General features: G+C 39.6%; 1 protein-coding gene across 3 annotated transcripts in view; it reads left to right on the forward strand.

Annotated features, from left to right (window-relative positions):
• LOC124155386 (exportin-7) overlaps positions 1–21,621 on the forward strand; it is a 75,512-nt gene that overhangs the window by 35,588 nt on the left and 18,303 nt on the right. For 2 of the 3 annotated variants that reach the window (XM_046529158.1, XM_046529160.1), the window contains exons 11-18: positions 480–597; positions 732–823; positions 3,240–3,384; positions 9,208–9,355; positions 10,182–10,341; positions 12,582–12,772; positions 14,587–14,798; positions 16,677–16,839. In XM_046529158.1, the coding sequence (XP_046385114.1) occupies positions 480–597; positions 732–823; positions 3,240–3,384; positions 9,208–9,355; positions 10,182–10,341; positions 12,582–12,772; positions 14,587–14,798; positions 16,677–16,839 (1,229 nt within the window). The remainder of the gene's footprint in view (positions 1–479; positions 598–731; positions 824–3,239; positions 3,385–9,207; positions 9,356–10,181; positions 10,342–12,581; positions 12,773–14,586; positions 14,799–16,676; positions 16,840–21,621) is intronic. The other variant, XM_046529161.1, reaches the window with a different exon arrangement.

Here is a 21,621-nt window from a genome sequence, read left to right on the forward strand (position 1 = left end):
CAGTCATCAGTGACTTTAGTAAGGGTATTTCGAAAACTCTCTAGGATAACTTCTCAAGATTAATCCATAGTGATTGGATCCATGATAGCATTCTATTTGACACGTTTGCTGCAACTTGACCCAATAGTGGGTCACTCCCACCTTCCTCCCCGCGCAAACGCAAATTTACTATTTTTCTTCATTTACCATTTTGCTAAATGAGAAGTAGTATTCAAATAAAACTTGGTGTGTCTGTTCTACTGTAATCCATGTGGTGTGATCAGAAGTTAGGAGGGGACCAACCATTGCGTAATGCCATCAAGGACTGAATTCGTTTAACTCAAGGGCGGAGCATGGTGTACCAGTGAGTCACACTATCCAGACTGGGTGGCACAACGTGAAATGGCCTGGCGTCCACTTACCACTAAATGATCATTGCTAAATTATATCATTACACTAATTTATCTTGGTGATTGAGTTGATTTTTTCTTCCTCTGTAGGATACTGCAGCTGATGAACCTCACAGATTCGCGACTAGCCCAGGGTGGGTGTGAGAAATTAGAGTTGGCCATGCTCAGTTTCTTTGAGCAGTTCCGAAAGATATACGTCGGTGATCAGGTTTGTAGTCATTTAAAACATTTTTTTATTGATACCTTTGAAATTCCCCCTTTCACAAATTGAAGATTTTTGCAAAATTTCTAAGGCTGTCAATGTTTGGTGGCTGTATTTTTATACTTTTCTTTCAATTGCAGGTACAGAAAAATTCCAAAGTTTATCGTCGCTTATCGGAAGTCCTTGGGCTTAGTGATGAGTCAATGCTGCTCAGTGTCTTCATTCGAAAAATGTAAGCCATTTGTAGTTGTGTAAAATATTTGCAGTAAAACCTCTGTACAAAGTATTTGTTGGGACCAGGAAAAACATGACTTTGTTGTGGAGGTTTTTATTGCATGGGTCTGATATGTGGGTTGCGTATTGGCAGGGGCATCCAAGTGTTCCATATGCTTTATGATACAAGTCGAGTAAATTTCTCAGTCTCGCTTAATTCACCTTAAAAACCTTTCCTATTACGATCATAAACAATTTCTAATACTAATGATTAACTACTATGGCTATCTCCATGTGATTTTCAATCTGCATGGTTATAATTGATAATATTATTTTTCTCGTCCATTTACCTCTATGCCTTTAGTTACTTTCTGAAATTAAAGGAAAGCCAAAATCGATGCCTGTGGATTACGTATTTTAAAAGTTCTCCGTAATTTTCCTGTGTGTCTTGTCGATATTATTCTTTACAGTACAGGAGTACAGTAATTTTATTCTATATCGATAAGTGTGGAGTGATTTGCTTGAAAGAGTATGTATTGCCCTTTAGACTTACAAAGTAAAATGCATTGTCGGAATTTCATTGGAAGACCATTATGTATCCATGTTCATGGTCAGTGTGTATTATACAGGGTGTCCCATTTATCTTGACCACCCGAAATAACTTTTTGTCCAGATGCAAATTCAAAAATGTGTCAAGCAAATGTTCATTAGCCATCTGGGGGACATTAATCAGCTTGATTGCCTTCCTTGTAGCATTGTTATTTACAAAGACATGAACAGCGGTATGTCTCTTTTAAATGGCACCCTATATTTTTTATTTGACAATTCATTTCCTCTCCTATAACTCCTCCTGTTCATATCTTTGTAAATAACAAAGCTACAAGGAAGGCAATCATGCTGATTAATTTCCCCCTGACGGCTAATGAACATTTGCTTTACACATTTTTGAATTTGCATCTGGACAAAAAGTTATTTCGGGTGGTCAATATAAATGGGGCACCCTGTATATTGATAAATGATGAAAGAAGTTAGGTGGGGCAAGTTAGTTATCATGAGTAAAAATGTTTCAGTTGGCAATGCACTGTGGTCACAATGCCAATCACAGACGGTGATGCGATACAAGGCTAGTAAGCTTGAAGCAACTGGACGTTTCACCCATTGATTTTCAAGGAAAAGATGAACTTCTGATCAGAAAAGAGTGCTTTCACGTGGGAAAATGGTATCTGAAGAAGTGTGTTTTAAACAAAGTATCGATTCTCACTGCTGCAAAGTGGGAGCATTTTGATGAAAGACGTCTGTAGCATTCCCCATCACGACGGATGGAACTCAATGGATGAAAAAGTAGGCAATTGGATTTCAAGAAGGAAATAAACAATTATCATTAATGTACCACACAATTTTCATCAAACTGCAGATCTATTCAGTTAGATTTTTTGAGTAATTTTGTGCGTATGATACGTGCAATGTAAACTTAAACCCACTCCTGTATTCCTCTCAGAATTAAATCGGGTAAGATCAAGTAGTAGACATCGTATGTTGATGCCTGTGAATTCTGTTATGTGAAAACACCACAACTATGTATCCCAAGTCATGTTATGAAGTATTTTACAGGAGAAAACGTCAAATTAGTTGACTAGATCTCATGGGATTGGCGTGAAGACAGCCAGTATATGACCTATTAAACCTCTTGGATGACCATATTTTCGACGATGCACCTTTGGAAAAGGGAAATTTTGAAAAACTCTAGAGAACCTTCCGTTGCTTGGATGATTATGTTATTTAGATTTCCGGCGTATCGATCTTCCACAGTATACACATAATGAGGGAATAGTGATTGTGAATGTGGGCTGAGTAGGGGCACGATAGATCTTCCAGGCAGTTATTCTAACAACATGCTTTTGAAGTTTGATGATGTTGTAATGATGTACCCCAGAAAATGATATTGTGTGTTGTGTGGAAGTAGAGTAAACCATAAGAGGTAGTTAGAGGAACATCTAGATGGAGTCAGTCATGAAAATTATAGACTAGGTAGCATGAAGAAATGTGTGTACCCTCTTGTGAGCAATTCCTTTCTCCAGTGAAAGTCTCTTTTTTTTTAGAGTAAATGAACCATGACTGTAGCAAAGTCACCTGTTAAGAAAAAAAGAAAAGTGAGTTGGTGACTCAAGCTTTCTTTTTTATTTCAACTTACGATGGAACTGGTGAAAGAGGAAGATGTTTGTTTATGTGATACTTGTTTTTCCCTTCCATCTCCCAAATTCTTTTAATTAAATTTTGATTTCATTGTTGAAATACCACCAAGTTCTTATTTCCCCCATCATGTCTGATTTCCTCAAAGGAGAGGTAAATACAGTTGGATGAAAATGTGTGGATAGTATAGTACTATTCTTCTTGGCTATACGCAAATTGTGAATCTTGCTACCCTTTCGTTACAGTATAACCAATTTGAAGTACTGGGGCAGGAGCGAGCAGATAATCACCAAGACACTGCAGTTGCTGAGCGATCTCTCGGTTGGTTACAGCTGCGTGAGGAAACTGGTCAAGTTGGACGAGGTTCAATTCATGCTGAACAATCATACGGTGAGATTGGCCTCTGGAGGGTAGTCCAAACAATGCACCTTGCGTCTTTGTGGTATTTGCTTCAATATTTGCTTCTCTCTCTTTCTCTGGAAAACTCTGAAGCATGCACTTTACAAGTGGTTCCCTCGTTGTTGGCATTTGAAGGAGCAACCGATAGCTTACTTTCTCAGCAAGTTGAGATGCCAGAGTTTGAGGTTTTATTGTTGAAGATTGGTTGTGTAATAAAATCAAAACAGTTGAAAGTCACTGTTTATATGAGAAATTTCACATCCCAAGGATAATTTCAGCAGTTTTAAGGTCTGAATTGGTTGTAATGAAATAAACGAGAAATCTAAGGAAATTTATCTTTACATTTTCTCTGCACAATCAGCAACTCATCACAGAATTAACAATGTTTTTATCTGGCTTTGCATGGGAAAAGTTTACACATATGGGTAACAGTAGCTCTACTTTAATTTATATACAGTGGAACTTGGTTAGTACGTTCCTCCTTAGTACGTTTTCCTCCTTAGTACGGCGATTTCTCTCGGTCCCGGTACCATCCGAACAAAATACAGGTAAAAGTAATTGGTTAGTACGTTTGAAAAAATTGCGCTTTCTTGGTTAGTACGCTCAATTGCTTTCTGTGATGCAACCCGCAATTCGTTCTCTAATATCTTCTTAAGGGTCCTAAACCTCTGAATTCATGATTTAATTTATTATTATTAGCCATTAACACATCTCTTTCTTCGACCGTGATTTATCCTAACGCATTTCTCAATTCTTGTGACGTGATGAATAATAAAATGCGGTCATTTTTCGGGAATGTCTGACTATGAAAAACCACAGCCAATGAGAAGCCCCAATTTTCCCCACCCCTAGCTCCTCACCTTCGGTTGCCTTTGGAGTGCCCGCTGCTGCGCACAAATTTCGCGAGTGCTCAGTTGTTGCTATTGCACGAGTTATCATTATGAAGAAATGAGTCTTATCCAATTCCCACTTTATCTAAAGCAGTACTGCATGTACTCCGTAAACTTGACGTCGAGTATGTGCGTATTTTCTTGACTACCGTTGTGGGAGCAGACGATGCTCTGGATCTCTGCGCGAAGCTTGGCTTAAAAATACTTGATCTCGGAACGTAAGCAGACGACATTAGACAAATTTTGAAAGTAAATTTCAACTGTATTATATAAAATCTTCTTGTAATTACGTCGTAATCTAATAATCCTGCGTGCCTGCGTGTTATCAATCGATATATCGATCGAACAACAATCGATATGGTATCATTCCAGAAGCGAATGTGTACGGCTGTTGCCGTAATTTTAAGGTCATATAATTTTGTCCAGTTTTTATGATGTATAAAAACAACCAGTTGACATACTCAGGGTTGTTGTTATATTCTCTGAGAACGCTGTGAGAAAGAAGAAATGACTTAGCATCACTTGTCCTCTTTCTATAAATATATATATATATAGGATAAATCACGGGAGATAGACGCCGTTTTCAAGTAATTGTCTTCAGGAAATCTATGAAACATTGTGATTTTTATTCACATGGTATTGTTTTTCAATGTAGCGCTCATTTTCTTGATTTTAAATTTGAAAAGAGTTCAGGAAGGCGATCTTGAATGCATATGAAAGTATACCGGGACTAGCCACGGTGATAACTTTTTACGGAGTCACCCGCAATGCACAAATAGTGCGAAAAATCCACAGAGGAAAAATCATTCGCCTTGACCGGGATTCGAACCCGGATCCCTCGATTTCCGACCGAGTGCTTTAGCCAGTTAAGCTACCGAGGCGTCATTCTCCCCTGTCCCGGATCCCCCGGAAATCGAGGGATCCGGGTTCGAATCCCGGTCAAGGCGAATGATTTTTCCTCTGTGGATTTTTCGCACGATCTTGAATGCGTTTCCTATGAGAACTACCGGTAGTAATTGTAATTATGACGACTTTTCCACAGATTGCCATTACCCCGACTGCTATTATTACTTTCCTCGTTAGTACGTTCATTTTTTGTGGTCCCTTCAGAAACGTACTAAACAAGTTCTACTGTATTTTCAAGAACTTCTTCATCTATTGACTTGAGACTTGATGTAGAAGAAGAGCTGACTCTTATAAACGTGTGCCGTTGAGCACAACTTAAAGTAGACTCTCGTTAGTACGAACAACGTTGTTACGAAGTCCTCGTCATTACGAAGCAAATCGTTGGTCCCGTCGATCCAAGCTATAGTAAAAGAAACGTTATTACGAAATTTTCGTTTTTACGAAATTACGAGCCCAAGTCCCGGTCCCGGCGGTTACAATATGAACTTTATTACGAAATTGCACGCACAAGTCACGGCATTTAGGTGGATATTCACTACACTTAAGTTTCAATATTTGCGCCACGTTTAAGTTATTCTCGTTTACTGTGCCTAAGAGCGTCAATTATGGTTCTTTATTCAGTTTACACGCAGCACCATATAACTAGCTTCATCCTGTGTAGTCAGGGTGCCCTACTCATAACCGTTCGTAAATAGGATGTACAGTCAGTCCTCTTCCTATACACATTCGATTTACGAATTTTCAGAGAAACGAGCATTCAAAATTTTCAAATTTCAAATTTGGCGCCTTTCGATTTGGCCAATACTACGCGGTGTGGCGCTGGGAAACTCTCACTGTGATCATGATCTGAATAAGGTATCAATGAAAACGGTGTGAATTTAGGAACTGTTCAAAGTTTTGCCCATTCTTCGTCACCGCGGAGAGCTATTTTTTCGGCTCCGAATGCATCGCAGGCCCCGCTAGATCAGTTCGCCACAAGCGTGAGTAAGCGCATACGTGTAATGCAGTGTTGCATCCCGCAGGATAACCGTACTCTGCGATAAGTTACATACGGTCCGGCTGGCGAGGGCTGTCCGATTACGGCACAATAGGATGGGAGGATAATCCTGCCCTAGCACGGTTTAAAGCCAATCGCTGTCCCCCAAACGCACCTCACACTCGCCTAGTCATAAAAACGTTGTCAAATGCATAAACGAACACCGAAATAAGCCTGATCCACCAAAACAAGCCCATTCTTCGAATCACAAGAACAAGTAATTCCTCTATGTCCTTCATGCTCGTCGTCCCCTCCGGTTCTTTTCTTCATGGAACACTTTGCCAGCGTTTCCCTTTCTTACCTGGCCCCCTCACACTCTACCCAGACCTAGACCATTTTGTCTGTTTTTGGACAACTCTCGGTGGCCGGACTGTAATTTTATCAACCTAGGAACAAGGTCTTGGGACGCATCTAGTTTGAACATCGGAGTTCATGTATTTGGGAAGATATCAACCCTCGATTGCGTCATGGCACAGTCTTCTGTTGAAAAACTGAAACGAATTATCCTGTTTATATATATTTCCGCGTAATTTAATCGCGTTTATAATACACTATTCCTTACGACGATTCCTAAAAGAAACGTTCTTACGAACTTCGTTATCACGAACCTCCGATTTTTCAGTCCCGTGAACTTCGTAATAACGAGAGTCTACTGTAGTCATAAATATACTAATGCCATAAATTGGTGTTCAGGCCTGGTCAAATAATACATCAAGATATTTGAGGTAATGTCTAAATACTTGAATGTGAGAATAAATGAATGCCAACATGGATGATATAACTAACCGAATCGTCTGAACGCATGAACAGAAATGAGAGCATCGTCCTATTGGCTTCTTGCATTTTCTGTTTGTGTCCACCAAAACTGTTTGTGCATTAGTCATTAACTCGTACGGGTTAATTTATTGTGTTACTAGGCCTTTATAGATAAAACTAGGATTTTGTTATTTAAAAACAATATTCACACCATATATATGCACAGTTTATGGGAATTGAAGTTAAAACCAAACAAATGAATTAATTTGTTTTGTGTCAACTTGTATTTTCTCTACAAATTGTATGCTGTGCCATTCAATGGCTTCTACATTTGCCTGTTAGCAGTGAATTGGACCTTCTGTCAGGGATGCAAGTGGCCAGCAGCCATAAACTTAGCAACCACACTTACTGACAGACTTCTCTCCCCCTTCACTTCTCCTTTCCCTCCCTTACCCTTTTCCAGTGCTTTAGGAGACCTTTAAGCCAAAGTTAAACAAGAGTAGGATGAGAAAAAAGTAATGATTTTTCAAATGTTTAATTTTCATTTTCCTAAGTGGTGCAGGTGTACAGTTCCAACAGAATTCATGGAGTTCTTGTCTGTCACTAAATAATGAAAATAGTAAATTATTTAGCAGCAATTTTTAGCGCATGTACAATTTAACTAATGTCTCCTGTAGAGCATGAATTTTTCTGAGTTCCTAGTGCCATTGTATTGAGTGCTTGTCATTGCACGAAGAAATTCTTAAAAAAGTGGATTCAAAGTAGAGGTGCTGTTTACCAAGCAGAAAGCTGAACTTGTTTTCTTACGAAGCTAGGGAAAGTAATTATAATGCTAGGATGAGTGTTGATGATATTGTAAATGGTAAAAAATGTATTACCTTTTATTTCTAGTGATAACTGGGTCTTAGATCCTTAATTTTTTTCAAAATTGGATGACATCAACCTATGTCCTTTGAGCACTTCAATTCAAAATTTTGTGGAAATTCAGGTGAAATTTGAAGACTATCACTTATGGAGAAGAAATCATCATACTTATGGCTATTCAATGATAATAAATCATGGTGCTTTCATTACTGCGCTTATGAAATTTAAAGTTTATTTAAAGAACACTATGGTTTTGCAAAGCGTGAGAATGATCAACAAATTTTAAGTGTAGGCTACTTGACTGCCACCCAAAATGTCTAAGTAATTTTAACTCTTTGTAATTAATGTCTCATTGATCCTCTTCAAGGGTAATCCCCTCTGTGAAATTTAAAAGACTCTATGCGGCCTTTTTCCCACCCTTTCTTGATCCCTCCACGTCCAGGTATCAATATTATACTAACAGCAACCATATTCCATTTCTGAAAAAGGTTTAATTTGCAGTCACCATAGTTCTGCTGTGACAGAAAAATCAATTTCATTCTTGTAAAAGGCTGTGTCTCGTCTAAACCTCCTGTCTTGCCATTGGCCTTGCAAAATCCTGACAAAAGGCTGGCATGTCAGAATGGAATGAGAAGTGTGTGTGGTAAGGCAATCTGTGTTTGGGAACTGTAGTTGCTCTATTCAAGCTCACTGAAATGTTTAAGATGGTTGTTTGAGGGTTGTCCCGTCATGGAAGAGAGAGTCATTGCAGAGTCCTCTTAAAAACCCCATTGAAGGTGCGTTTTGGCATCGCTATATCACTGTCAATGTTAATAGTGTTGAAACATTTTGACTCTCATAAGTGGGAGCTGCTTAGGATCTCACAGTCTTAAGTTCCTATTTATTGCTGTGGGGATAAATTCCCCTAGACCAGGAATTGAACCACAGACCTTTGACTTTCCATGGAAATATTCCAAGGCAATTATAATGAATTTCTCTTCTGTTCACTCTGTAGGTTAGATATGTATACTGCCTTTATTGCTGTGTCCGGCTTAGACATTGGAATGACATTCACCACTGGTGTTGGCTTCTTTGAAGATATATAAGCCAGTCATCCTTTTAGGTTGCCTTTCTTCATGAATCACAAAGACGTAATAGTTATCACTTTGAAATTCAGTGTAAATGCCTTCGGAATCAAGGATTGCATGGTTGTCTGCTCTGTGACAGAGAAAGCATATGGTCTGCGGTTTGATTCTTGGTCCTGGAATAATTTTTCTTATGGCAATTAGTATGAATTTCACTGACAGGTGAGATATCTATTACATTTTTTATTCATTTGGGTTCGAGATTTTGATCACGGCTTTGTGTTTCTATCTTTTGCAGAGCGAGCACTTTCCATTCCTTGGCAATGGGGTAGCAGTGACGGAGATGAGGTGTCGCTCGATGTTCTACACGTCCCTTGGACGACTGCTGATGGTTGACCTCGGAGAGGATGAAGATCGCTTTGATGCCTTTATGATGCCCCTCACAGGTGAGGTTACGAACAAGCTACTCCCGAGCAGACGCACTCTCCAGTTGAGTGAATTGGGCAAAATTCTGGAAAAAATCTGAGGGTTGGCACACATTGTATGAGGATCCTGGCTCTCTCAGGAAGACCTTTTGAGACTCACTGAGATACGGTGTGCGAAGGGGCTGGGAGACGTGGAGTAAAATTGCAGTTTGCCCCAGCAGAAGGAATTCCTAAGTGAGGAGTCTCATGTCCATGCTCACACTGATTGAAATTTTATCTTATAGGCTGCCAGTCCCGAAAGCGACTCTCTCACCCTCTCTAGATTTTGATTTAAACCATCTTTACTCTCATTATAGACAACTTATTGACTTGGTGACTGACGTAATGGTGAAGGTGAATATCATTGAGGATTTTGACAGCCATTTCATAATGCATGCAAACGTAAGCATTTATGAATGCAGCGATTTCTTTGCTTTACAGAGGAGGATTCATGGCCCTTTTCTTTTCTGTTTCAATGAAACTTAGGGGCTGGTGGCAAAACCCTATGTTTGTGTTTGTCTCCTTTTTCGCTCAGTAACTTGCATTCGGTTAGCATCTCATGTTTTTTTTTGCTTGTATTTTCCCTTGCTAAATCCAGTGCTTGCAAGTCGACCTAGCATGATCATGGCACTTAATGAACATCTTTTATTTTTTCATTTAAATAAATTAGATTCCTAGGTAAAATAACACCACTGTGGTGAAAAATAATGCCACTTTAGGCAATAAAATAACTGAGACCTTTTAAATGTCCTGAGTGATGAGTTTAATGTGTGATTCATGTTGAGTGTGTCCTCCCTCTCCCCCTCAGCTACGTTTGAATCGATTGGCCAGATGCTGGCGTCTGCCGAGACGCCCCTGTTTGCTGCCGAGGAGGCGAAGAAGGCCCTCATTGGACTCGCCAGGGACCTGCGAGGACTTGCCTTTGCCTTCAACACCAAGACGTCGTACATGATGCTTTTTGACTGGATGTATCCTTGGGACTAGAGATGGAATTAGTTTTAAGATTATTCTTGCACATGTCTGTCAATCATGAGTTGAATATTTTCTGTAGGTATTGTTCGATTTATCAGTCTTATTTAGTGAATCCACTATAATCAGGTTTTGATCACTTATGATGTGTCTATTTTGTTGAATTGGGGATTGGATGTATCTTTCAGTGACAAAAGTTATGAGTCCATGATGAAAGGCCCTTGAATTTATCTTGTTAAAGGACAAATTGCACCCTAACATTTTCTTTTTTATTATCAAATCTTCATTATTATGCTACTGCTTACCTATCAATTGTAGATGTTAATTGACAAAAAATTCCCCGGAATCTGAATTAGGTAGTACCTGTGGCTTTCTGTGCTGACCACCTTGCTCTCCAGGTTCCTCAAATCCCCCTTCAATTCAATTTTACCGAAAATCTTGGTGTTTGGTGTGAAGCCCTTGTAGTGAGTGAGTCGAGGATGGCAATGAAAGGGAGAATGGGCTTGCCAGAAGCCACCTCCATTGGTAATCCCCATCATAATCAGCACCTGAGCTGCACATGGCAGTGCTTGTGATGCATTTCAATCCTTCCTCTTGAATGCTGGCCAGGGTTCCCACTCAACCGTGAAAACCTTAAAACCGTGAATAAGCCGTGAATTTTATGTATCCTGAAAAAACCTGGAAATAGCCACCGTGAAATTCGTCGTAAAACCTTAAAAACCTCTCAAACTTGATAGTAGATCTACGATTGACGGATCAAAAGAAAAATCAATTTGTCGATCATATTTCAAGGTCAGTCACTCGCAGACACTGCCCACGCATTTGTCTGCACGCGTGTATCCAAGGCGCAATTATTGGTCCGTGTGTCATGACGACACACAGACCTCAAGGCTGTGATTGGAAGACCAGTAACCAAAGTGATCATTAACCCTGGCGAGAAATCAGACACCTCTTCACTTCCCTCTCACCCTCCATTTTCCCACCCGCGACCTTTAGGCGGCCCTAAATTTTGCTATCGATAGGTGACGTCATGAGAGGTAGCACTTGCATTGCTGCGTTTGCATTCTTGGTGTTTATTGCGTTTGCTATATTTTTAGTGAACGTGTGGCCAGTGATTTTTATGTGATCAGTATTTCTTCCTAAAATAGCTTATCAACAGACCGTGAATTTGACGCAATGTAGACCGTGAAAACCTGGAAAAAAACTGAATTTTATAATTTATTTACAGTGGGAACCCTGATGGCAGTGAAAACACATCCTTGGTCATGGGAAAAAATTACCCTACTCGGGGAATGGAATGATGGATGTTTGGCTTTCTGCCTAATGTAGCATTGTGAAGTGAGGTGGATTGGCGTGGGGATGAGGAGGGACTTGCAGAAGGAAGTGGTCTGCTCAGTGGCCAATTGTCCGTGGTATTAGTGGAATGGAAATTGTTGTGAATTTAACTCCTGTTGGTGCATCAGGATTGAAAAATATCTAGTCAAGTATTAATTTTTGGTCATTGTTGGATATGTGAGGCAGGACATTCCCCAGAAAGTTTGTATCCTGGAATATTTTATTTGACACTGGAGAAAGAATTTCATTTCACCAGGGAAGCGGTGGGAATGCATGGAAGGTGAAAATTAAGCTTAATTCTTGTTTTGAATCCCTCTCAAGCCTCCCACTCAGCCATGACAACCGTGAATAAGCCGTGGATTTTGCCATTTTTAGTTAACGTTCAGCCAATGATTGTCACGTGATCAATATTTCTGCCTAAAATGCCTTATCTGCAAACCGTGAATTTGATGACATTTAGACCGTGAGAACCTAGAAAAAACGTGAATTTTATAATGTAGGTAAAATGGGAACCCTGCCTCAGTTGATCATGGAGTTATTATGTGAGCTGAATTTTTGTGGAATATGATGGCTGTGTTACTAAACCTTGTTAATTTGGGGTAACTTGCATGTTTTGATGTGTTTCCGTCATCCCAAGATTTTACACACAGTATTATAAGACTTGGCAACTGTTTCTGTGGTCAGTAATTTCCATACAATAAGCAATATTTTTCCAAAAATGCTTGTGTTTAGGACTGAATAGCACCCCACTGGAAAACAAAGTGATTTTGCTGGAAAACCTGGAAATCTTAGGGAATTTTTAAATTACAGTGGGCTGTGAATACTCTGTTATTATCTTTCTTCATGACTGATTGGTGATTCTGTGGTTGGTAAAAAGAGAGTTTCCTTAGCATGGTGATCTCAGTTATCCTGCGTACACACCAATTCTTCTGCATGCCATTGAGCTGTGGAACCACGACCCCCAGGTGACCACTCCCGTCCTGAAGCTGTTTGCCGAGATGGTTCAGAACCGATCGCAAAGGCTCCAGTGTGACGTCTCCTCCCCAAATGGCATCCTCTTGTTCCGAGAAGCCAGCAAAATCATTTGCAGCTATGGTGAGTGTGACTAAAACGTATCTAAGTAATGATTTGTCGGTGTACGTCAGCCCGGGAACAATTAATGACCAGCCCTTTAATGCTCCTAATGTTTCTGTTAATTTCAATGGATACACACCGTAATGTAAATAAAAATTTCCAAAGAAAATTCCCCTTGCTGGCTGGCTGAATTTCATATTTTGCTGCAACAGCACTTTCACTTAATCTTCTTGTCCAGAGATATTCCTCTTCTTTTTAATATTGGCAGTGAGGGCTCCATATTCCTTAACATATTTTAAATCAGTGTTTCCCAAACTTTTTTTGAGCCACCCTTTGATCCATAAACCTATACTCAACACTTATCAGTATTTTTAAAATAATAATCAGAATCATATACTAATTAACCAAATGAGGAACATTGTAATAATTAGATTTTAAAACAATGACTAATAAATAATTATGTTCTCTGTGTCATGAAGTTGTACCAACGATAGACCAAATGAGACTAAACCCCTTCAAACGTTTCCCTTGTGCAAGAGAGGCTTGGAAATATTTTTCAACAGTTCTTACTTTAAAATCTAAGAAAACACATGGTTTAATTTACTTCCATACGCGGGAAACAAAGTAAACTTAAGAAGCGAAGCTTTAAAACGAAGACGAAAGGAAGGTTACGGAACCTTCGCATTTGTCACATTGTCAGTACCCTCCGGTGCCCCCCTGCCGCCCCCTTGGCACTTTTCGCCCCCATAGACTACAGCAACGCCCCCCAGGGGGAGGAAGCACCCACTTTGGGAACCACTGATTTAAATGAACTCCCACTGAAAATGTCACTGAGCTTATGTATATTCCACAATAGTGTATTACTAGTACACTTGTTAGGCACCAACTGAGGCCCTCTGCATACTCCCTCGGTGACCATTCTGCACAATTCTGCATCTCCAGTATGGGCCCTTAGGGAAAGATCGCCAGCAGTCACCTGCCATATCACATAGTGGGAGAGTGCTTTTGCTGGAGTTTAATTCAGTTACCTGCTGCCTGAATTTGCCTCTAGTAAGGACCCATACACAAACTATGTCGATAAATAAAATTGAATGTTTCGAGAATTTCTTCATCAATGTATTTCTTGATGTCACTCGAGATAGGTCAATAACATCAAGGTAATAAACTTACGTCAGGATATATAAACTATGCTTTTATTCCCCGTTGATTTTTTAAACTCCAAATTCTGTCTCCATTGGCTTCTGCAGTATTTTTCCCAATCCAATTGTACATCCACATTAACGTTAAAATATGAGTAATTTGAGGGTATAGAGACTTTCAACAAAGGTAATGATCCAGTTATTTGGGAAAGAGAAAGAACTTGGGGCATAAGAAATATGTACTCCCCAATGCTCCCTTTCCCATGCTGTTTAAACTGTCTCTCCTACAACAGGGAGAATTTTTGTTTCGAGTAGGATACAGTGTCAGCAAGTGCAGGCGAATGCAGTTATTCAGCTAAAAAATTGTTTCCCACAAAGCACGCCTTTGAAATTTTGAAAGAGTATGGTTGCTCCCTGATCAGGGAATTCGATATATAGGGGGCTCAACTGTAGTTGTATAGATGGGAAAATATTTCTATCAAGAGTTATTAGATGTTTTGACAGATGAAATTGTTTGATATTCAATTCTGATATGTGAGATAACATTTTTTTTTTCAAGATAAATTATTGAATTTGGAAGGAAATGTTATAAATCCTTTCCTACGGAGAAAGGGTTAGGGAATGGTGGATGATAGCATTTGTTTTGGTCAATCTCTTTGTGAGAGTGGTGATTTGATCTTTCTCTCTCTGTTCTAGGCACACACATTCTTGGTGTGGAGGTTCCCAAGGGGCAAACATACCCATTAAAATTGAAGGGCATCTCGGTGTGCTTCTCAATGCTGAAGGCGGCTCTGTGTGGCAACTATGTCAACTTTGGAGTGTTCCGGCTGTATGGCGATGAGGCCCTGGACAACGCCCTCAATACCTTTGTCAAGCTCCTCCTCTCCATCTCGCAGGCAGACCTGCTCGTGAGTAGAGCCACCCACACGCACGCATGCACGCACTTAAGGAGGAGGTGGTGCCACTTGCTCTTCCCGGCAGTTCCTTCTCTGCCTCGTACAGTCAGATTCAAAAGTATAGCTACGAATGAAGCGGCGCCACTTTTGCCACAGTTCGGAAATGGAGTTATGGTATTTTCTATTACACCTGTAGGTGGGAAATTTGAGCAACATTCCCACCTCCCGCATTATTGTTATTACAACATCATTAAATGGAAATGTATGTGGGATATGTGCAGTATTTAATTGGACCTGAATTACATAAGCGTAGAAAAGAACCAACCGAAAGTCAATCTACAGAATATATCATTAACTTTTTCGCAATGAATTGCTATAGTGTTATGAAGAAGAGCACTAAAATAGAGTACAAATTTCAGGATGCAGATTTGGTCATAGGAACAGAGAGTCGACTTACAAAGGGTTGGGGAGGGATGGGCATGAAATAGGAGATTTTGGACTAGGAATGCGGAACTATAAGGGAGAGAAAGCAGCAGAATTTTTCAGAAGAAACAAATTATTCATCTCAACTAAGTGGTTCAATTATTATAAAGGGCGAATTTACGCATGGAAAAGTCTCAAGGGATTTGGGGAGATATCAAATAGACGAGATTATGGTAAGACAAAGGTTTAGGTATAGTTTGAAAAACTCGCGCAGCTCCCCTGCATCAGATGCGGATTCAGACCACAACCTAGTGCTAATGAAATGCAGCGTAAGATTCAAAAGACTTATGAAAGTCAGGAAGGAGAGGAAATTGAATGTAGAAGTGCTGAAGGGGACTATGAGGAGAGAGTATCAGGATCTATTGGACTTAAGTATGCAGGAGATTGGAAGTATACAGACTGTAGAGGAAGGATGGGATAATGTTGATGATGGGCTAATAATGAGATAAGGAGGAGACAGAAGGCTTGGATGGAGTGAGTGCTTAGCGGGGAGGGGATGTTGAAAATGGTGTGAGAGGGTAGAATGTTGGGGAAACGAGGGAGGGGAAGGAAAAGAATAGGATTTTTAGATAGATTGAAAGAGAGTAGGCCTTACAGTGAATTGAAGAAGGCAGTGCTGGAAGGAAAATGGAGGTTCCCAGAAGATTGTTTCTTTAGTACTCCATGGAAACCTACCTTAATCGGCTGAACACTATAATAATAATTTAAAATCTTCAATTGCGATTGATGCGACGGGAGAGGTGGTGGAGTTTTTCTAGCTGTCAAATCACATATATACAGTGTCTCCCATGAATTAACTGATGTTGAAATAGAAAGTGTATGGTGTACAATTAAACAATGAAATTATATTATTTACCAAGTAGAAAGTCTAATAATTGTATTTTATTTGAGAGGCAGCAAAAGTGTAATAATTATTTTGGGAGATTTCTATCTCCCATCTATTAATTGGGATTCTTATGCCCTGAAACCGAATACAAGAATAGAGAAATCTGCAAATTCTCAAGAGTCTCACCATATGCGCTGATCTGTTTGTAATAGGCCCCTTTTTCTTTTCTTTGTTGCATATGACTCGTGCGTGTTATATCAATTGCAGTTTCTTGCAGCTTGCTTTTGTTTACTTATGTGAAATCAGTATAATATCCGCTGTATTTTTTTCGTGAAAAAATATCAAGTTAACTTTTCTTATGTTACCAATTGTTATTCAAATCATTTTTATTGCAGTGCCGTGAATACACTCCCTGTATTATTTCAATGACATCAAGGGGGTAACACTCAAAAGAGAAGAATTTCACCTATAAATAACTCATGGTACCCCATTGCAAATGCTGTGTTGGTGGAATGTCCAATGGAAATATGAATGGTGGAGTGAGCATGGCTGAGTCCTGTCTTTTTTCTCTTTGGTTGCAGGACTACCCAAAGTTGTCGCAGACGTATTATGTGCTTCTCGAGTGCCTCGCCCAGGATCACATGAGCTTCCTCGCCACTCTCGAGCCAACTGTCTTCCTCTACATCCTCTCGTCCATCTCGGAAGGACTGACTGCTCTAGGTGCGAACCTCAATGCCTTCACAGGTAGGGTCCGTCTGGCTTATAACCCCCTCCCCCTCCCCTCTCCACCCACTCCAAAACACTCTCTCATGCTCCCAAGAACCCTCTCAAAGTCTCGCTCAACAATTTATTTGAAGAAGTTGCAAAAGTTTGGAAAAGTGTGGAGAGTTGTATTATTCCATTTCCTCTCCTGCTATTTGCAGAGAACATTCACCTTCCGAAACTCTTTTGATGACAAGTCGATGAGGTCCTGCGGGGTGTGTCTCTGCATCTCAGCTTCTCATTGGCGTTGTACATGGGCCTCGAGTGTTCCATTGTAGTTTGTACTCTTGTGAGCAACTTTTTCTCTCAATGAAATGTTTTCCCTGAACCATCCATTGAACTAGAACTGTAGTGACATCACCAACTCATGAAAAGTGGACAGCAACTTTATTGTTTTCTCATATTTAACTTTTGAGAGAATGGCTGGATGTGGGGTTTGTCTTTTAGTTGTGACTCATCTCTTTCATCCATCCACCAAATTCCTTTCAGACACTCTTGCCACCACACGCACCCATTGCCCATTGTCTTACTCTTTTCACTGCGCAAGTTGGAGAAGAAATATTCATGACTTACGTTTCTTGAGTGTAATATGTTCTGGTCACCTGAGTGGCAGCCCTTTAGAAAACCCTCATTGAACGTTGCTCAAGCATCCTGTGGATCAACTCTCTGGTGGAATTTTTTCCCACATTCAACCTCCTCCCCCTCTTCTTTTCATCATTACCGACATCAACTTCTCTTCCACTCTGGCAAGGTCCCATAATCCACTTGGGAGTCCAATTCTGCTTCCACAGTCTGATGTCGTTGATAGAACATGGAAGGTATAGCTCTCCAGGGAGTATGGAGAATGCAACCGTATCTTCAAGCTTATGGAAGAGCATATTGCAAAGGATGCTAGTAGGTGTTCCAGTCTTTGATTTGGAGGCTTATTAGAGGAAGACAATGCTTTTGTGTTCGAATTTCCCTCGTATAAATCAGCCCATGAGAGAAACATGCCATCAGGATGGAAACCTGCTTTTAGTAAATTTGACCGCAATGATTCGAATGATGAAGTTTTAATTTATATTCTTCTTTATCTTCATAAAAAAATCTGTTTTTCAAATAATTTGATGTTATATTTTTAAGGAATATTGTACCTTGTTGAAAGTTTCTCTTCGAAAGCGTCATTTAATGAGTGAGAGGAAGAAGGCATGGGGAGAGACGATTTTTGTCTGGGAATAGTCAGGGAAATAGAATTCAGTAGGCTGAGTCTAGTGACAACCCTGACACTGATTTAATTTACAATGGAATTCATGTTGCCAGTGTACCGGTTGAGCAGGTTAACTTTTTAACTTGGAGGGCTGCCATTCCCGATAGGAAAAGTTCTGATGATCCAAAATCTGTTATTCATGGTCTAGGGCTGAATTGCAATCCAATTGTGCCACCTAAGGTATATCCCATGGACTAACGCAAGTACAACTTCAGGGTGTACAGGCATCCCCCGAGTTACGTAAGAGATGCGTTCCGTCAGACTCTGCGTAAGTCGAAATTTACCTAAGTTGAAACTTTGCGTTAGTGCTTCAGAGATTTTGATCGGTGCGGTGAAATTCTCAGCGGAGGAATGCGCGGTAAATTCTCGGTGAAGTTTCATTCAATTCACTGCGATATTCATGAACTCTACCGCGTATTCTTACGTTATTAGATACAAAATCGATAAACATTAATGTAGTCTGGTAGTTGCATCTCGAGCATTGCCACTCAAAATGAGTAATATTATTCCCAGAGTTGACCGATCGTGTGGATTCGGGAAAGTACGGTATTTCAACGCTACATTACTAAACTGAATACTTAAATTGATTCATTATGTTATACTGTGATCTAAGGGCCCAAAGAATGCGTTGTCTACCTACCTATAATCATTATATCTTCTGCCTTTTAAATATTATGTTGATCGATGAATCTGGTGGTTTCACTGTCACAGTTAATACACGTAGGAGGAGAGTCTAGGATTACGAGCAAATAACACACAAAAAATACCAGTAAATTACTATATTCTTAGATACATTTTCACGCACGGAAACATACTTCCATTCTCTCATATCTCAGTAAAATAATTGAAAATATCGTCATTTGAATATTTACTTCGCTGGAAACATCGAAGAGTATTTCCAAAGCACGAAGCTAATTAAAAGTGAGCTTTTATTCAGCCAACTCCGTCATTAACGTGCAACAAAGTTAGTGGGGTAAAGCTTTCAATGACGCAATATTCATTTACAGTTGCACACAATATGAGAGAACAAGAAAATGTAGCTGAATAAAATCTTCCGCCAGAAACATTAAACAATTATGCAATTAATATCGTGTGTCAACTTAACTTTTTTCGCGGTGTTCATTGCCAACACTCAAAATTTCATTGCCGTTGTGTGGGTACTAAACAATTCTTTTCCGCAATAAAGATTTCTGCTTGAACTTCATTTTATTTTAATTCCACAGATGGAAATGTCCAAACTTAAGGATACAATTTTTAAATAGTTGAAAGTCAGAGTTGGGGTGTGTATGCTGTGTAACAAGCTATATGGTATAGGAGTGAGCGCAACCACTTTAATCGCTAGATCTGCAAATTTTCACGTTGATTGCTGACTTGGGATTTATAAGCGATTTTTCTACAGTAATTAATGAAAATTCCTTCGAGGAATGACAAAAATGGGTCACTTTGTTATTTTTAGCACGTAAAAAACTCGATAACTATTCGATATTTTTTCTACCATAGGTTGTACGAGCAAATATCTACTTCTTCGCGCTCGCATTCGAAAATTAACGTAGTCATTTGAAATACGGTTATCACTTACGTAAGTACGGATTTACGTTAAGTCGAGACATACATAACTCGGGGGATGCCTGTACAAGTAATATGTAATGCATCTATGTGTGGCAAGGAGTGGCTAGGGACCATTGGTAGGCGTAGCGTTTGAGTTGTTGTGCAATGGTTGCTGTTATTTGTGTCCTCGAGAGAGAGCGCTATGCCTGGGTATGTACACGCCCTGTCTAGACTAATATGTTTGTGGTTTGTAAGTTGTTTCTACTTACATTTGATCTCCCAGTGCATAATTTTCCCCTTTCATTTCTGTCTTGATCTGTTCATCTCTGGTTGATATTTCTTCGTTTTTGTTTACGATTTATCAAATCTGAAATACATTCCAGGGTTCATACTGGTTGAGGAAGTTTTGGATTTGTCAGGGAAATAAAATTTGGGTCTGTTAATCAGGGAAATGTCATGGAAATTAGATTATGGTCGGGGAAAATGGCACATCATAAATATGAAAATTGTATTTGATTGTAAGGAGTGTGCCTGTGTTCACGCACATACAAATCAGACTCTCATACTGTACTCTTCTCCTGATTCCTTACACGGGAGCGAGCCCACGAACAAACCAGTTTGCAGGGCAACAAGGGCATATTTATTTGTAATAGACAAGAGGCATTATTTGTATTAATAATGTGATTATTTTCTTTTATATTGTCAGTTTGTTATTCCTCATCAGTGCTGTGTAATTACAGCACAATACAGTATTAATGCAGGCACTAAAGTATATTTAACAGATTGGGTGATATTAATGCAAGTACATGCATATTATTAAGTCCTGGCTCTGTATCTCATCTCAAACCAGCTCTGCACAAATATTGTAAATTGGAGCAAATGAATCCCTTCACTAAATCCTTTGAAGTCAACAGTAGTTGAATTACTACGGAGGATATGAATATTGTTTGAATTTCCGACCTTTTCAGTGGAAACTGCCTTTTTTAGTCTTCAAAGTCTGAAACTGTCGTTAGGGTAACTGAGGCAGACTCAGTGGAATCACATCCTGATTTGATGAACAAGAGAGTTAGCAACTTTTCCACAAATGTATTTAATAATGTATGATGAATTTCAGCCATCAGGTCATTTCTAAGTTGGTACAAAGTGAAATTGTGGTTATTCGGTGAGTAGGAAAGTGGTAATTGTAGTAAAGCAGGAGTAAACAGATGGGATGAGTGAGGAGTGGAAATGTCACCCCCCCCCCCTTCCTCAATCTTCCCCTTCCACTCCCCTTGCCATCCAAACGGAATAAACACAGCTCCTGATTTCAGAACTTCCACTTTGTTTCTCCTTAGAAATGACCTGATGGCTGAAACGCATCATACATTATTAAATACATTTGTGAAAAAATTGACATTTTTTCATTAAATCATATCATGAAAGTGCTCGCTTCTCTATAAGTTGTAATACTTTTGGTTTATGGTGTATGTAATTTAATGGACATAGATTGGAAAAACTACTCAAATTCTCCATAAAATGTGTGAAACATACCTTTGGTTTGTGTAAAATATGCAACCTGGGGGTATTAAAAAAAATCCATTGCTTAACACGTGGTACATATAAAGCTTGTATACTGTGCTCCTTGACTTTTGTGGTTGACTCCGTGCTGTGTGTGTGAGTGTGTGTGTGTGTGAGAGGCCTTGGTGGCCATCGCCTTGCCCTCATACGTTGTTGTGACAAGTGACCCTGTTTTTGCTGTTGTCGGATTGTGCTCACCTCTTCCCATTTCTCTACACGAGACCAGTTTTGTTTGCATTCATTGCGTGGGGCTTGTTCTTGTGGTTGTTTGCGTATTTGAGTGAAGTTCTCTCCCCCATCCATTACCTCCCCCTCTGCCCGTAATAGCCAGACGGACCCCTCCCTCACTGCTGCATACATATTTATATGCATATTTTATATTAATATATTACCAAGTGTTCTTTTGCTTATTT

The sequence above is a fragment of the Ischnura elegans genome, chromosome 3 (assembly GCF_921293095.1).
Source record: "Ischnura elegans chromosome 3, ioIscEleg1.1, whole genome shotgun sequence".
NCBI lineage: Eukaryota > Metazoa > Arthropoda > Insecta > Odonata > Coenagrionidae > Ischnura > Ischnura elegans.